This window comes from Pseudorca crassidens, chromosome 2, assembly GCF_039906515.1.
Source record: "Pseudorca crassidens isolate mPseCra1 chromosome 2, mPseCra1.hap1, whole genome shotgun sequence".
Classification (NCBI taxonomy): Eukaryota; Metazoa; Chordata; class Mammalia; order Artiodactyla; family Delphinidae; genus Pseudorca; species Pseudorca crassidens.
Window position 1 is genome coordinate 63,958,425 of NC_090297.1, and position 16,997 is coordinate 63,975,421.

The 16,997-nt window shown below is 32.8% G+C and overlaps 1 protein-coding gene across 1 annotated transcript in view; it reads right to left on the reverse strand.

Annotated features, from left to right (window-relative positions):
* LRRIQ3 (leucine rich repeats and IQ motif containing 3) overlaps nucleotides 1-16,997 on the reverse strand; it is a 235,329-nt gene that overhangs the window by 72,503 nt on the left and 145,829 nt on the right. The window contains exon 7 of the mRNA XM_067726576.1: nucleotides 4,052-4,160. Coding sequence (XP_067582677.1) covers nucleotides 4,052-4,160 — 109 coding nt within the window. The remainder of the gene's footprint in view (nucleotides 1-4,051; nucleotides 4,161-16,997) is intronic.

Sequence of the window (16,997 nt, forward strand, 5' to 3'; positions counted from 1 at the left end):
AAGACGAAAAGACAACCCTCAGAATGTGAGAAAATGTTTGCAAACGAAGCAACTGACAAGGTGTTTTCTCCAAAATATACAAGCAGCTCATGCAGGTGAATATCAAAAAAAACAAACAACCCAACTCAAAAATGGGCAGAAGACCTAAAGAGACATTCTATAAAGAAGATATACCAATTGCCAACAAACACATGAAAGGATGCTCAACATCACTAATCATTAGAGAAATGCAAATCAAAACTACAATGAGATATCATCTCACACCAGTCAGAATGGCCATCATCAAAAAATCCACAAACGATAAATGCTGGAGAGGCTGTGGAGAAAAGGGAACCCTTATGCACTGTTGGTGGGAATGTAAATTGATACAGCCATTATGGAGAACAGTATCGAGCTTCCTTAGAAAACTAAAAATATAACTACCATATGACCCAGTAATCCCACTAGTGGGCATATACCCTGAGAAAACCATAATTCAAAGAGAGTCATGTACCACAATGTTCACTGCAGCTCTATTTACAATAGCCAGGACATGGAAGCAACCTAAGTATCCATTGACAGATGAATGGATAAAGATGTGGCACATATATACCATGGAATATTACTCAGCCATAAAAAGAAACAAAATTGAGTTATTTGTAGTGAGGTGGATGGACCTAGATTCTGTCATACAGAGTGAAGTAAGTCAGAAAGAGAAAAGCAAATACTGTATGCTAACACATATATATGGAATCTAAAAAAAAAAAATATATATATATTGGTCTTGAAGAACCTAAGGGCAAGACGGGAATAAAGATGCAGACTTACTAGAGAATGGACTTGAGGACATGGGGAGGAGGAAGGGTAAGAAGGGACAAAGTAAGAGAGTGGCATGGACATATATACACTACCAAATGTAAAATAGATAGCTAGTGGGAAGTAGCCGCATAGCACAGGGAGATCAGCTCAGTGCTTTGTGTCCCACTAGAGGGGTGGGATAGGGAGGGTGAGACGGAGATGCAAGAGGGGGGAGATATGGGGATATATGTATATGTATAACTGATTCACTTTGTTATAAAGCAGAAACTAACACACCATTGTAAAACAATTATACTGCATTAAAGATGTTAAAAAAAGATGCTCAACATCACTAATGATTATGGAAAGGCAACTCAAAACCACCATGAAATATGACCTCACAGCCACTAGGATGGCTACCACTACTACAACAATAATAACAGAACAACAACAACAGCACAAAATAACCACTGTTGGTCAGTTTGTGGTGAAATTCAAATTCTTGTGTACTATTACTGAGAATGTAGAATGTTATAGCCACTGTGGAAAAAAGTATGGTAGTTCCTCAAAAAAGTAAAATAAAATTATCATATGATCCAGAAGTTCCACCTCTGGGTATACACACGAAACAGCTGAAAGCAGGGTCTCAAAGAGATATCTGTACATCCATGTCATAGCAGCATTATTCGCAATAGCTGAAATGTAGAAGCAACCCAAGGGTCAATTGACAAATGAATGGATAAAAATGTGGTACTTATAATGGAATATTATTCAACCTTAAAAAGAAAAAAATCTTAGATGTTACAACATGGATGAACTTTTACGACCTTATGCTAACTAAAATAATCCAGTCACAAAAGGACAAATACTGTATAATTCTGCTTTTATGAGATACCCATAGTAATCATACCCATAGGAATTCTAGAAACAGAAAGTAGAATGGTGATTTCCAAGAGCTGGGAGGAGGGGAGAATTGGGAGTCATTGTTTAATGGGTATAGTGTTTCAGTTGAAGCATATGAAAAGGTTCTGCAAAAGGATGGTCATGATGGTTACACAAGAATATAAATATGCTTAATGTACAGTTAAGATGGTTAAAATGGTATGTTCTGTGTTATATATATTTACCATCAAAATAATACAAGTGAAACATACATAAATGAGTGATATAAAATTTCAGATTAAAAAGTCACAATAAATTGAATTGAAAGAAAATCTACACAAGCAAACAAAAAAAAATAGCTGAGCCAAATCACTGTGAAACTGAAGAACACCTAGTACAAAGATAAAATGCTGAAAGTTTCTAGTCAGAAGAGAAAAACAATGAACAGAAGTTCACACACATCAGACTGAGAACTGAATGGCAATGGACTTCTCAAAGGAAACACTGGAAGCTAGAAGACAATAAAATAATTCTGAGAAAATTCTGAAGGTTCTACACAGTTAAATCATCAATTAAACATAAATGTAGCATAAAGACATGCTTAGATTTTCAAGGTTTTAAAAAATTTACCTCCTATATATAATTTCTCAGTAAACTAATAGAAGAAAGCACTGCATTAACTTAAGAAAATAAACCAAGAAAGAACAAGATACAGAATCCTGGAAACAAGGGTCACAACACAGCATAGAAACAAATGAATTCTCGGGATCACAATTGAAATGACGTACCAAGATGACAGCTGTTAAGAACAAGTTTAGAAAGCAAGCAGTCCTGATCAGAAAATTAAGGGCTCAAACAGAAGTATCTTGAAAATAGATATATGTGGGTGTGCTTGGTGATAAGTGGAGGTTTGACTCCTATGAGGTTTCCAAACAAGTTTTAAAAAAATAGTATAAGAAAGAAAACATAGCCTAATATATTGTGTGATTCAGTTGTGAGTAGTATTTACATAGCCATAATAATAAAAATAATAAAAATTAATTAACCCCCAAATAGTGATAATATAATTCTATTGGGAGAAAAGAGGAAGGAACATGTTAAGAGTGTGTATTAGGGAGGATTTATAAGATAATTAAACCTCTATCTTTCACAGTAGAAATTGTATATAATATCTAAAATTGAAAAAGAAATTTTAGCAGAATAAGCATATTACTAGGAAATATAAAAGTAAATAATAGAAGAGTCATTAATAATTATTAAATGATTATTGTCTTGGGTAGCAAGAAGAGTGAGTGGGGAGGTATGGAGCATGGGACTATTATTTTTCCTTCATTTCATTTTGGTTTATAAACCTAGGAGTTCAATAACTGGATTAAAATAAAATTACTTTTAAATAAAAGATGCAGAGCTTTAGGAAATATATAAAGTACATGAACCTTATAAAGAAGTGAGGAAATAATAAAGCCTGACAAATGAGGATCTGGTAGAGTTCGACAAGCTCACATACACAGAAGAAAAAAAAATCAATAAGGATAAAGACACTACCATGAATTTTTAAAAAGGAAAAAAAATCAAATATTTCAGAATTAAAAGGATGGAGGGAGGGGAAAATGGGAAATTGATGTTTAAAGATTATAAAATTCCAGTTTTACAAGATGGAAAAGTCCTAGAGATCTGCTGTACAACACTGTGCTTATAGCTAACAATACTGTATTGTGCACTTAAAAATCTGTTAAGAGCGTAGGCCTCATACTAAGTGTTCTTATCAAAATAACGTTTAAAAGGTTTAAGAGAAACCTTGAGAAAAGTTTTAAGAACTTCAAATTATTTTACAAAACTGTTTTTATGATTCTTCTGTGAAAGACAGAGGTAAAGAAAAGAATGTCATCTGATCATAATACATTTTAACAGAAGAAATTCTGCAAAAACAAAATAAAAACAGGTACACATATGATGACCAAAATTTTATTAACACCAAAATGTATTTTTGTGTACAAAAAATAATTATCTTCAAAGCCTGAAGGACATTTAATATCATTTTAACTGAAATAATTTATATTAATTAATCTGATACTTGACAGATTTCCTGAAGGAGGTAACATACTGGCACAGCCATATGGTAACAAAACTATCAATTCAATATGGTTCTCGCTAATACTTATTTCTCCTAATTCCCAACTTCTACTCAAAATCAGGTCCTTCATATCCATGAAACAACTTTCTGCATATATATATTTAAAACTATTGAAAGAGATATGAATATTTTATCTAGAAGTCTCAACATGTATTTCATATTTATAGTTCAAAATTAACATGCCCAACATCTAACAAATTTAATTACTCTTCATCAAAATATGTTCATTAAATATAATTTTAAATTCATATAACTAACCTTTTTGAATGAGATGTCTTGGTTTTCCTGTTTTTAATTCATATAAAATAGAAGAAACATGTTTTCTCTGTTCACTAGAATATTTTAAATCAACAGGAGAATGTATATTCTGTGGAAACAAAATAAAAACAATGACAACAATAATAATATCTCATATATGTTTTAGAGTTCTCAAAGAACCCTCACATGTATTATAACACATTATCATAATTGACTTTTATTTAAAAAACAACAGCAAAAACCTGTGAGGTAGGCAGAGTTAAGAAAAGATGAAAATAGTTCCATTATGTATGATTCTGATAAATTATTTTTCTATTAAGAGTTAATGATATACTTTGGACAATATTCTAAGGGAAATTGAGGGGAAGGGGGACCTATCAGGAGGGTGCCATGACAAAAGGAATCAGAGGGGAGGAGAAATAAGGAATAAACAAAGAGAAGCAAGATAATGTTGCCCAGGAAGGCTGATGGAAGATTCAGAGTAAGAAAGGAGGGACACAATTATTTTACAGAATACTAAAGGATAGTAAAATAGGTAGAAATAAATGGGGCCAGAATTATCACAGGCCTTAAAAGTACAAATGGATCAGATATGTGTGGAAGGGATAAGTAGAATATTGATAAGGAGCTTTGTGTAAAGCAGAGGCACTGTCAGATGTAAACTATACAATGTCTGTAAACTGGTTGAGGATGTTTTAATAATTGATAACTGTGTTATCTCTCTTTCTCTTCACAGACCATTCAGGATTGATACAGAGGAACCAGGTCAATAAAGAATCCAGGCTCTTTCAAAATGTATCATCTCTATCTTACTGCATCATCTACATGGCTTCCAGTCTCAAGATTTATTCATGAGTCAAGATAGCTACTAGAGCATCAAACACCATGTCTACATTTCAGTCAGCAAGATGGAGGAAAGGATAAAATGACAAAAGGGCACAGGCCATGTGTCTTAAGAAACTTTCCCAGAGGCCCTTCCAATAATTTCTGTTCATAACTCACTGACCTCCCACAGCTAAAAAGGAGAGGGTAAGAAATGCAGGCTTTTAGCTAGGTACTTTACTTCCTGGAGTAAAATGGTGGGTCTGTTACCAAGAAAGAAGAGAAGGACAGATATTTGTAGGCAACTAACAGTCTGCTACAGGAAATAAAAATATCAGAATCTTGGGAAGGGACATATGTTTGTATTTGGAAAAACTTTCCCAGGATATTATGCTTTCCTTGATGAGAACCACTGGTCTAAATTCTGAAGATTCACAAATACATACCCTCAGATAGATCTCTTTTCTGAGGTGCTTGGTTCTGTATATTTGTTTATGGAATACTTGTACAGTGCTTACCATTTGCCAGTATTTTAAGCTCTTTATAGATATTAATTTATGTAATACTCATAACCACCATGAGCTGTGTCTTTCGCCCTGGAAAATCTCACAGACACAACATACTCAAGAGATTTGAAGTCATATCTTTCCTCTAAACCTATTAATACTTATTTCTAGTTGTAGTGAATAGCATTACCTTCATCCAAGGGGAGAAAAAGTCACATAAATTCTCTAACGTGATAGCTGATAGAATTTTTAAACAGATAATTTTTTCATATTTCGCCTGCCTTGACTGTCCACTTATCCAAACCTCCTTTACTCTACAATTTAGAAGAAACACTTGGATATGTGTCCTAGTCTCCTGTACTTACAATTTTATGCCCAAATTCCTACACCATATAATACAGATATATTTAATTAAATATCCTTGAGCTTATTTATTTATTTATTTTTTTGTGGTACGCGGGCCTCTCACCGCTGTGGCCTCTCCCGTTGCGGAGCACAAACTCCGGACGCGCAGGCTCAGCAGCCATGGCTCACGGGCCCAGCCGCTCCACGGCACGTGGGATCCTCCCGGACCGGGGCACGAACCCGTGTCCCCTGCATCAGCAGGCGGACTCCCAACCACTGCGCCACCAGGGAAGCCCCCCTTGAGCTTATTTTTATCTTTTAAATTTTATATGTAATGTCATTTAACTGATTTTTTGAAAACATAGTCTCTATGCAGTGACTCATTGTGCAACAATATTTTTTAATGCTCATGATAGGTACTAGGTATTATCTCACCCTGGAATGAATCTGTTTTTATTCCTCTCTAAAAAATCCTTTACTATAACTCTTACACAACACTATTTTCAGTCTTTACATGACAAAAATATTACTTTTTGCTAGAAAGACAAATAAATAGCTACTTTTGAGTTAACCTATTCTCTATATTTAGAATTTTTTTTTAGGTTGTCAAGAATAAATATAATATAATAATACACTATCAAAACATGACTATTTTAAATAATGCTGTTTCTATTTTCATTTGGGCTCAAATCTTACTATTAAAATATGACAAAAAATGTAGACCACTGTTTTGCAATCAAATCTGTAACAATCAGTTCTAAATGCTTTTTCAACCTCAGATTTGTCCATCAATCTTCTTCAGGCCATATCATTCTTATATCTTCTTACTTCTATGAATTTTGCTCTATTTTGGTAACTGCTCTCTGTCTTTCCCTCCTGACAATGCAATTCATCATATGTTAAAAAATCACCTCAAATTCTACTTCAATCATAGAAATGGACCCTTTCTGTGCTCTAAATCTCACACTTATATTCTCCTCATGAGAAAATAATGAAAGTGGAATGAAAGGATATGTTCAACAATTTTTTCTACTAGTACTTATTTCTTTACACCCCCGAAAGAATAAGGAAAAATTTAAAAAGGTATATATCTATCTGTCAAATCTGAGTATCCAGACTCTATCACAAATAAAGTTAATTTGCAGAATCATGAAATTTAAAAGCCTCCAAGTCAAATCAGTAGCTAGCTAGTTCCTTTTAGAAATATATTTTCTTTAGTTTGCCAACTCAGCCGTTTTTATATACTATCCACATATCATTGTTTGTCATCATTTAAAATAACTTTCCCTTCCTTGGCTTTTATAAAAGAAGAACCATGAAAAATGGTGCATATGTGAGAGTGAAACAAATCTATAGAAAAATGATCAGAGTGTCTAAAGCCCTAAATGAACTGAGGCTTATACAAGCTGCCATCATAAAGAAAATGGGATGTTTGCTTTATGTACTGTAAGAAAAAAAAGAAAGGATGTGCCCATTTATTGATTGATCTTCAAAATGACAGAGAAAACAAGTTATGACAACACTGGAGAAAATCTAATATCTTGTTTTCAATAACAGAAAGGATATTCTATTAACTAAAGTGCCTTAAATTTAACACTGGTCTTCAATAATTTAGGAAAACATTTAAAGGATTTTTGGTAGCATTTGGAAAAGAAATAATCACCAAGGAGCAATATATATTGAAAATAAATGAATTACATCAGATATAATTTTATTTTTAACAGGGTCAGAATTAATTCAGGTTCCAATATCCTTGATATGATAAACCTGCATTTCAGCAACATGTTTGATAAACACTTTCACTACTTATTGAAAGACAGTATGATTAGGTGGAGATCAAAGATGTTGAGCTATCACATGGAAAAGAGTAAGGATTAATAAAATGATGCCAACCTGAAGGGAGATCTCTAATGTCTTGATATGTGGACATGTTCTTAGCCCTGTGTTGACAATAGTTATATGAATGATGTGAATAAAAATATAAAGAAAATGCTTATCAAATTTCCAAATGGGGTGGTAAAAGAACAAAATCAGTTAATTCTGGACAAATTTAAAAGATTATCAATAGACTGGAGCAATGGGTCAAATTGAATAGATGAATATTAATAGCAATAAATATTGCAGTTGGGCAAAATGAATTTAATCACTACAATAATATGATTTAAAAACATGAATGATAAAAAATATTTTAGTTAAGAGTAAATTAAAAGTCCATTGTGTGATGACTTTATGCTGTATAAGCATTCCATCTAGAATGAGGGAAATGGCAATCTTACCATTTTCATTTCTGAACCATAGCTGAAGTACTGTTTCAGGTCAGGGCAACATATTTTCAGATAATTATAGATAACCTGGAACATGAAAAGAAAGGAGCCTACCTACAGAATTATTTTTAAAGTAAGCCCTATGTAAATAAGCCATGTATAAATCTAGTGTAGAGAAGAGATCCGGGCTTCTCACATCCTCCAACTGCCATCTTCCTCATCTTGTAAAATGTATCATTATCTTATTCAAACCATAAAAATTTAGGATTTCATCTCTATTTTATCCTTTTTCTGAAACACTTTATCTAAGTCATCAGCAAATCTTGGCAATTCTACCTCCTGAATCTATTTCAAATCTGTTCACTTCTCTCTGTTTTCACTTTATTTCTCTAGTGTAAGCTATAATCATCCCTTCCAAACAGAAATAGCTTCCTATTGGTCTCTGCCTTAACCCTAGCTGTTACAAGATATATTTATATTTGTCAAAAGGTAAATATGATCATGTTTCTCTTTAGCTTTAAAATCCCATAATGGCTGTCCAAGGTGCTCAGTTCTTACTATGAGGTACAAAAACCCAGCAAAATATGGCCCTTGACTACACAAACACATCTTGTGCTACTCAACTTTGTTCACTATACTCATGCCACACTGGATTTCATTCAGTCCCTTGAACCCAACTCAACTAAAACAAGTTACTTCACACCTCAGATCCTTGTGTAAGCTCTTCCCTCTGCCTAGAACACTCTCCTTCCTATACTTTGCATGGGTAGCTTCCCATCCTTTAGGTCTTAATTGTAAATATTATCTTCTCAGATAAAAACATTCTGTGACAATCCTATGAGAAGTGGGCATCCTCCTATTATTCCCTATTTCAGCACACTATATATTTAATTCATAACATTTATCACAATTTTATTTGTTTGTTTACTAGGGTTACATCTTGTTTTTTTTTTTTTCTTTTTCCTTAGAATCTAGTCCACAAGGGGCTAAGGACTTTGCTTATCTTGTTTACTCAAAGCCAGGAATGGCCCCTGGCACTCAGCAGATACTCAATAATTATTTGTTACATGTTGAATGAATAGTACTGAAGCGAAGTGCTAGAAGGAATGAGTGAAGGTTTAGGAACTTTGGCTAACATAAAATAATATAAACTTCATTTGTTGGAAAGCGTCTAACAACTAGACATAATTTTAAAATAAATTCCTAGCTTACATTTTTAAAGGACTCTACCCCAAGTAACACTTTTCAATATTCTATTCTTTCATTCCTGATATTTTTCATACTCTATGGTTTCATATGGTTTCATACTCCAAAGTATGGTTTCATACTCCAAAGCATTTCACTGAGCAACCCTTTACAATTATCCTATCCCCTTCTTCTAAGCTCTTTATCATGTACATCAACACAGATTCTCTAAATTTTCTGAAGTATCTTTTACTTTATCATTTCTCAATACCCACAAAAAAAAATAAACATAACCATCTGATATGAATAATTATGTATTTATTCAGGCACATGTCTCTATCTACCTACATCACAATGACAACGAAATAACTCTTCTTTGATGGTATTGAGTGGAGGATGGTATTGAGTGGAGGAGCTAAGAAAAAATCATCTATAAGAGGTATGGAAATAGGGAGAGATAATCTGTATATGATTAAATATCATTCAATCATAATGAGAAAAAAAATTCTCAGAGTACTACTGAAAATTGGAATAGATTAACTGAGGATCTATGGAGCTTCCTGTAATTGACAAACCAAACACGTACATGGTTGTAAAATATCAGATGGATGACTGGAGTAGATATTTAATTCTCCAAAGAGAAATAATAATTTATCATTTAATACTAAGGAGTGGTGACAGTGGTAACAATTTCCTCAAACTCCTTTCTAGATCAAGGGTAAATAATTTATTTCAAATTTTCTGTCTTTGAAAATCAAGATTCCTTTTCAACCCTTAGTGGTTTGAGTTTCTAAACTTAGGCTAGTTAGTGTTCTGAAGATTGTTTGGTTTTGTTTTCACATTATATATTATACAAATCAGAGTCCTTTGACTTTAAAGGAAATTATAAGTCTTTGATCAAAGCATATTGTTAACAGAGACTCATTGTTATGTTATCTATTTATCCCTGTACTATCTATACTATCCTATACCCGAGCAAGTGTTTGTTTTGTCTATATTATATATTATTCATTGTAAGTAGTCTCCATTTCAAGGATGATTCCAAAAACCTCTTTAGAATCACAGCCAAGACACCAGCCCCTTGGTATCCTACCCCATTTGTTGTTTTTGTTATTGTTTCTGTTGCCTTTCCTCTTCTCAGTCAAGACATCATCTTTAAAAGTGCTAATCCAGATCTTAGGTCTTCTATATAATACTCAAAGAGATAACTTTAGGAGTATGCTAAAAACAAAACTAAAAAAAGTTGTTCTTTTATGTCTGAATGAAAACCTGTTAGCCCTAGTGTTTGACTACACACCCTCTCATTAACTTAGCAAGCAAAGCCTTCACCAGAGGGGAGGCTAATGTATAGTGATCCATGTATTGCAAGGTCCACTTGATCTCTGCTTTAAAGAATAAGTGCTAGTTAACAGGAAAAACCATGGAGGAAGGGGGATGGTTTAAGATAAAAATTTTATGAGGAAAACGTTACTTTTTAAGATAGTCCCCTTTAAGCAACTGGCAGGTTTAACTGATATTTGAAAAATTGCTACTACTTTGTATTTGATCCCAATCTTACTTTATCTTAACAATGAAGACTAGAAGTGAAGTGATAATATTCTTGATATGTGGGGAAGAGAATTCACAAAGGATGACCTGGAAAAACAAATACAGGAGAAACCTAGTAGATATAGAAAGAAATGTGACATTTCTCTTCTATACAAAAAAGTAGCCACGGGAAATGAGGATGGCTGAAATTATATTTTGCTGCAATTGTCCAGTTAAAGAACATGTGGGAAAAAAGCATTATAGGAAGATATGCTCCCTCAGTTTAAGAATGATTAAAGTCTAAGTTCTATCCTCACCAAGATTAGAGGTGCCAATGAGTAAATCATTGAGGCTCACTCTTTGCTATATGACACTGGTAATACAGCAACTGCTTAGTAGTAGTGGTTGTCAAACCCAGTAAAAAAGAGATGCTGCAAACTTCCAGAGTTTAGACTAAGTTACAATTTCAAGTTCAGAGAACACAACAGTAGTTCATGAATAGTAAAAATTGATAGTAGGCAGAGTAATGAAAGTAAAGGGCATGAAGAAATTTCGGAGTATACAAGTTTATGTTTCTTTGAAAATTCTCTCCAGAAATATATTTGATTACTATTTACATGACAATGCAATTCTATTCATAATCCTTTTAAAAATATATTTTTACATTGTCTAATAGACAACATATTATATAGTAATAATTGAAAATAATTCTGTATCTTGTTTGCCTAAGGATCACATTTTAAAAAGTGTAACTCTACATAATCGATACAATTTTGTTCATAACTTTCAAGCACTTATTGTGTTCTACCTTATATAGTAGTTAAGTACATTTTTCGTCCTTAGAAGAAATTATTCTCTCTGAGGACTGGGGCCATGGTTTACTTATCTCAATATCCCTGCACCACTTTGACTGGATTCTTCAATCTCTGTTGCAGTATCAACTCACAAATAACAAAAAAGGATTGAGACATTTGATTAGTTTTTTTCAACAAATATGTATTGAGTGCCAGCTATATCCATGACACCATGTTAGGCATAGGTACAAAGTTATTATTTTGTGAATATTTAAATTCTGTACTTCTCAAAATATGGCATAATTTAATGATTAACCCTATATATAGATATAGAAAACATGAGAAGCAAGATAAAGACATTGAAAGTGAGAAAAACATAGTAGAAAGCACAGGTTGAATGCTAAACACATTCCTGATAAAATGTGCATTTTATTAAACCTCAAATGTTAACTCAATTGATTAAAATAATATTTAGTAAATTATTTAGTAAATAAATAATTTTTAATCTAATCATTTTTAAATGAAAGGGATATAGTATGTATTAGTAATATAAGTTAACACTGCTTAAGTAATCCCCAAATGAGACCACTCACATGCTAGTATAGAATTTAATGATGGGCAGTGAAATATAATTTTCTAGGAAAAAAAACCCTTTTTTCCTTAGCAATAAAATATACAGCTCAAGAATCTATATTTCTAGGTATATTTGAACAATGTTTATATTTATGAGAAGAGGAGAAAAGAACAAAGAGACCTCCAATATTTTATGATGTTTTAGGTTGATCTCTAACCTATACACCTTAAGCAAATCTAGCATTTTAGAAAGTTTATGGTTTAAATTGGTTTAGAATCTGAAGAGGGGTTTATATTACCATAAAGAAAACATCTCAATAGATTAACATAGTAGCCGTATATATAATCATGTTTCTAAAGTAAAGCAAATTATAACCAACTTAAATATGCTTTATAAATACATACTTATAAACTATTAAATTGACTCAGTAACAATTACTTGGATAATACTTTCTAGAATTGAGGATTTAGCCTTCCGCAACTGGGAGTAATATACTCATTTGCGGAATTCAGAATATTTGTAAATGTTGCTTCATACAAGCTCTTATTACTAGACTAAGGACTAAAACAACTGTTTCTAATGCTGTATAATTATACTTCTTCCCTCCAAATGACACATATATCTCAGGAACTGCAGGGACTGTTTTGAGCAAAAAATAGATTATATAATATATATGCATACACATGTGTGTGTGTATAGAACAGTATATGTACACACACTTAGGAGATAGATAGATAGAGATGTTCAATAAAGTGCTTTACCTGACCCTGAGTTGCCAGCCTGCAAGTTCTACAGCCTCAGTACAAATCATAGTCTGTCCAACTTCACAATGTATCCAGCACAGCTTCCTAAACAACCTCAGCCCTACTGCTCTTATTGGAAATATTTCTGCCATGGTCCAAATGTTTATTATTTACATGAAGTCCAACATTCCTGAGGCGGGATAAAATGACTCAAAACTGCAGTTACCAAACTTTCAAATGCAAACAGGCTTATTTTCAGTTCTTAAGCTAATAAAGTAGGTATTGTCAGAATCCTTATATTTTGTTAAACAAAAACTTATATATAAAGAAATGCCTGCAATTTATTGTGAGTCTCCACAGGCTTTCTAGGTGGATATAATCACCGAAACCCATGCTTAGATGGAATATCTCTAAAATTATCTTAAATAGATCAGAGAGCAGCAATATGATTCAATAATTAATATTTTCCATGTCATGGTACCTAAATTTGTTTTGCAAAAATTCAATACTGTCAATTTCTAGGTGAGTTATAGTACACAAATCTTTGTCACTCAAGGCTTAGACAATATTAAAATACATTGAAATACCCACTCTCTCTTACCTTGAATAAACGAAAATTCATTTTAAGTAAGTGGTAAAGAATAGTCATTTTATTATCTTTTTATTTAAAAAGATGGACAGCTTGAAAAGTTTTGCATTAGCAGTCTTTGCAAAGCAAATTTTTTTTATGCTGGTACATTTCACTGGACTTAAAAATAGTAATATTAGCTTTCTCGCATGAGGAAGTAAATAATTTCGTGAACAGTTTTATGCAAGTTTCAAGTCGTTAAATTATGCTGGCTTGGATGAATTATTAAGTATATTTCTCTTTTCAACTTTACACTTATCTTGTGTTTACAGCTGATATCCCTAGTGTCCAATCAGAGACAGGTTTTCATCCTGTTGTCCAGGGAATGATGGGCACAATTCCTTTTGACACTGATGAGAGGTGAATACATAAATCCAGCCCACTTCAGTGAAAATTGACCCATAATTTTTTTTTACCCTGAAGAAAAATACAGTAATAAAGTTTAAAGATGGAAAAAAACTCTTGAGGTGTACCATTAGCTAACGATAATCAGCAAACATTATATTTTGCCTTGAGGACAGTGAGCTCCAGATTTGCTTTTTGGTGCTCATGAATTCTAATAATCATGGCTCTCTATATGATAGCAAGAAACCTAAAAATATGAATGATAGGTTTTTCACATTTCAATGAACTCAAAACTTAAAACTAAAAGGGAAAGGCATAAGTTTAAAATATTCTTCTACCTCTTCTCTCCCCTAAGATTTTTCTTATGAAATGAGTATATGCATTTCCTATAAATATTTAGTAATTGAAAATATACACAATTTCTCACATAAAGATTATACACCAACTTAAAAACATGTGGATCTTGTATAAAATTCTAGTGATGTTTCTGAACTAGCATTTTCAAAATTACATCAGCATTCCTAAGATTTACGGAAAAGAATGACTTGGCATAGTATGTCAGATCAATTGCCCCTAAATCAAATATCCCACCCATAATAGTAGCAAAAAGAAACACTGTGAACAGTTAAAGCTATCCAGCAAAACCATTTTCATTTACTTTAATATCCCATTAAGGATCTGCTATTAATTAATTTATCTATATAATTTAGTTTGTTTATACCATTGGCCTATAGCATTTCCAGAATAATGAGTTTTATTCTTATTACCACAGTATGGTAATCCCTTTTCCTTCTCTATCTTTGAAAGGTGTTCTAAGTTCTAGTGTAACAGGACCAGCAAGAAAATCTGTTTTACCTGCATAGTTCGTAACTTTGTAAGGTCCCTTTGAACTCTGTATTTTACTTTTGTCTTGCATCTTATTTTAATCTATCTTCTTTCAATGATAACCTTAATTCTTCCTGCTCCCATACAAAGATCTCAATGATAAGCAGAATTCTATTACCTACTCTTTTCATACTAGCACAGTGGATTAATATTTTCATAAAATATACTAAAATGACTCCATGAGTTATAAATTATGACTCAAAAAGTATAAGTAGAGTTTGGATTACACTTCTTGCAAATGCAACAAATAGTATTTTAAATTAGTAAATATTTGTTGAGTGCCTCCTATGTGCATATGACTATGCTAGGTAAAAGGTGGCAAAACAACTAAATTACAACCTGCCATAAAGTGGCTTATATTCCTAGAGTTAAGACATTCACATAATACAGTATGGTATAAATAAATTTAAATAGAAATATGCGTAAGACAAATACTAGTAACAATATTCCAACTAAGAGAAACTAATTTCCTCTAACATTAAAAAAGAAAAAAATCTTTGTTCTGGATGATATCAGGGACTTTATCCTTTTATTTAATGCTGTAAGCTGAAGACAGAAATAAAGAGGTGCAACTGTAGGAATAATCTCATCCTTAAACAAAAGGAAGTAAAGATGAGATTCCAGGAAGGAGGTTTTGGCCTTGACACCGAAAACTTAATTTAAGGTGAATGAACAAAGGCATTTCAGTGCCTACTTTGAGATGGAGACTGATGGTGTAATTGTAGAAAGAAGGCAATGTACTGGAATGAAGGTGAATTGGAGGGAACACATAGCAATGCTTTTATATATTAGCCCTATTGCTGAAAAAGAAGAGATTTTGCTCTCAATAACTGGCTAACTGATTCATAGTAGCCAAGATCAAATATAGTTAATTCTACAGAGCTTAATTCTCATACTAGAATCTTTCACAGTATGCAGTAATGGTTCTTTGCTGAAGGAAAAGCTGCTGGCAAGATATAATGCTCTATTTCTGTAATCATCTTTTCCCTCCTTTGGAGCTACTAAATCTCCAACATACAGACTCCATTCTCCTTGCAATTCTAGGACCTAACTATGATAGGAGATAATAAGACTAAGTCTATAAAACAATAAGACTAGTCTCCAGACTAATACTTGGAGTTCCCTATTAATTTACCTTTGCTCATAGCATAACACATAATTATGGTAATTAGTATTTTGTGTCATTCTGAAACCTTCACCACTCTGTTCTGCCTTTGAAATGTTACCAGTTCTACCTTGACATCTACCTTGGGCCATTTCCCAAGCCTCCATTCTAGCAATCCAGTCTTTAGTACCAGTTTTCTTTTTAAAACAGTCATTGAGCACAGTGTCTAGGCTTTGATACTCAATAACAGACTTCATTAATACCAGCTTTCTTTCTCAACCTAACCCAATTTCAATGTTGCTCAACTTTTCATATTAGTTGGTCACTTGCTGCTAGCCATGTGGACAGTGAATAGAGCTCACTGGATATAAAGCTACTTACCAGACTGACCCTCCTTTGTTAGTTCCTAGCACTATAACCATTCTGTCTCCTGTACTGCTCCAACAGCCAAGTCCAAATTCTTTCTTAGCCTAACCAGTTTTGCTTTAATTAATATATCATTTCCCATGAATTGCAAGATAAAATGCATGTTAAAGTTCCAATTTGCATGATACTTTTTTAAATGTAAATATTATCAGAACGTTGAGCTCACTGGAAAGCATATTGAAGAAACTGGGAACATGAATTAGGCAGATGTGAAATAAATAGATAATGCTTAATTTACATAAGGAAAACATGAGGCAAACAGGAGACTGAAGAGAAAGGTGAAGAGACTGAATCAGCTGACGTGTACTGTGTACAACAGAATAGTAAGCAAGAAACAGTTAAAAGATAAACTGACACAAAATTATAAAATGCCCACAAACTACTGGAATCTATGGTCTCTATTATGCTCTTTCATCTAGCCTCAGGAAACCTTACTACATTCTCTTGTCCTTTATCTGTGACATTTTAATACATAGAAAAATTAAGGCTGATAGCTATAAAATTTCACTCTTTACTCTCTCCTTTACATCATAAATAAAATAATTAGATACTCATCCTAACATCTGATTGCCCATTATCCTACACAAGTTGAATAGCAAATGTAACTTGTTAATTCTTAGTAATTTGATAGGTATGTAACTGTGCCTATGGTATTAAAATGTATAGAGAGAATTTTTCTTGCTAAATAATCATTTTAAACACTCAAGTGAAAATTAAAATGTCCATTAACGGCCCTATCCAACTTCAGTTTCCACAATTCCTCTCATAGTTTCTTTCCCATTCACACATTTTCAAAG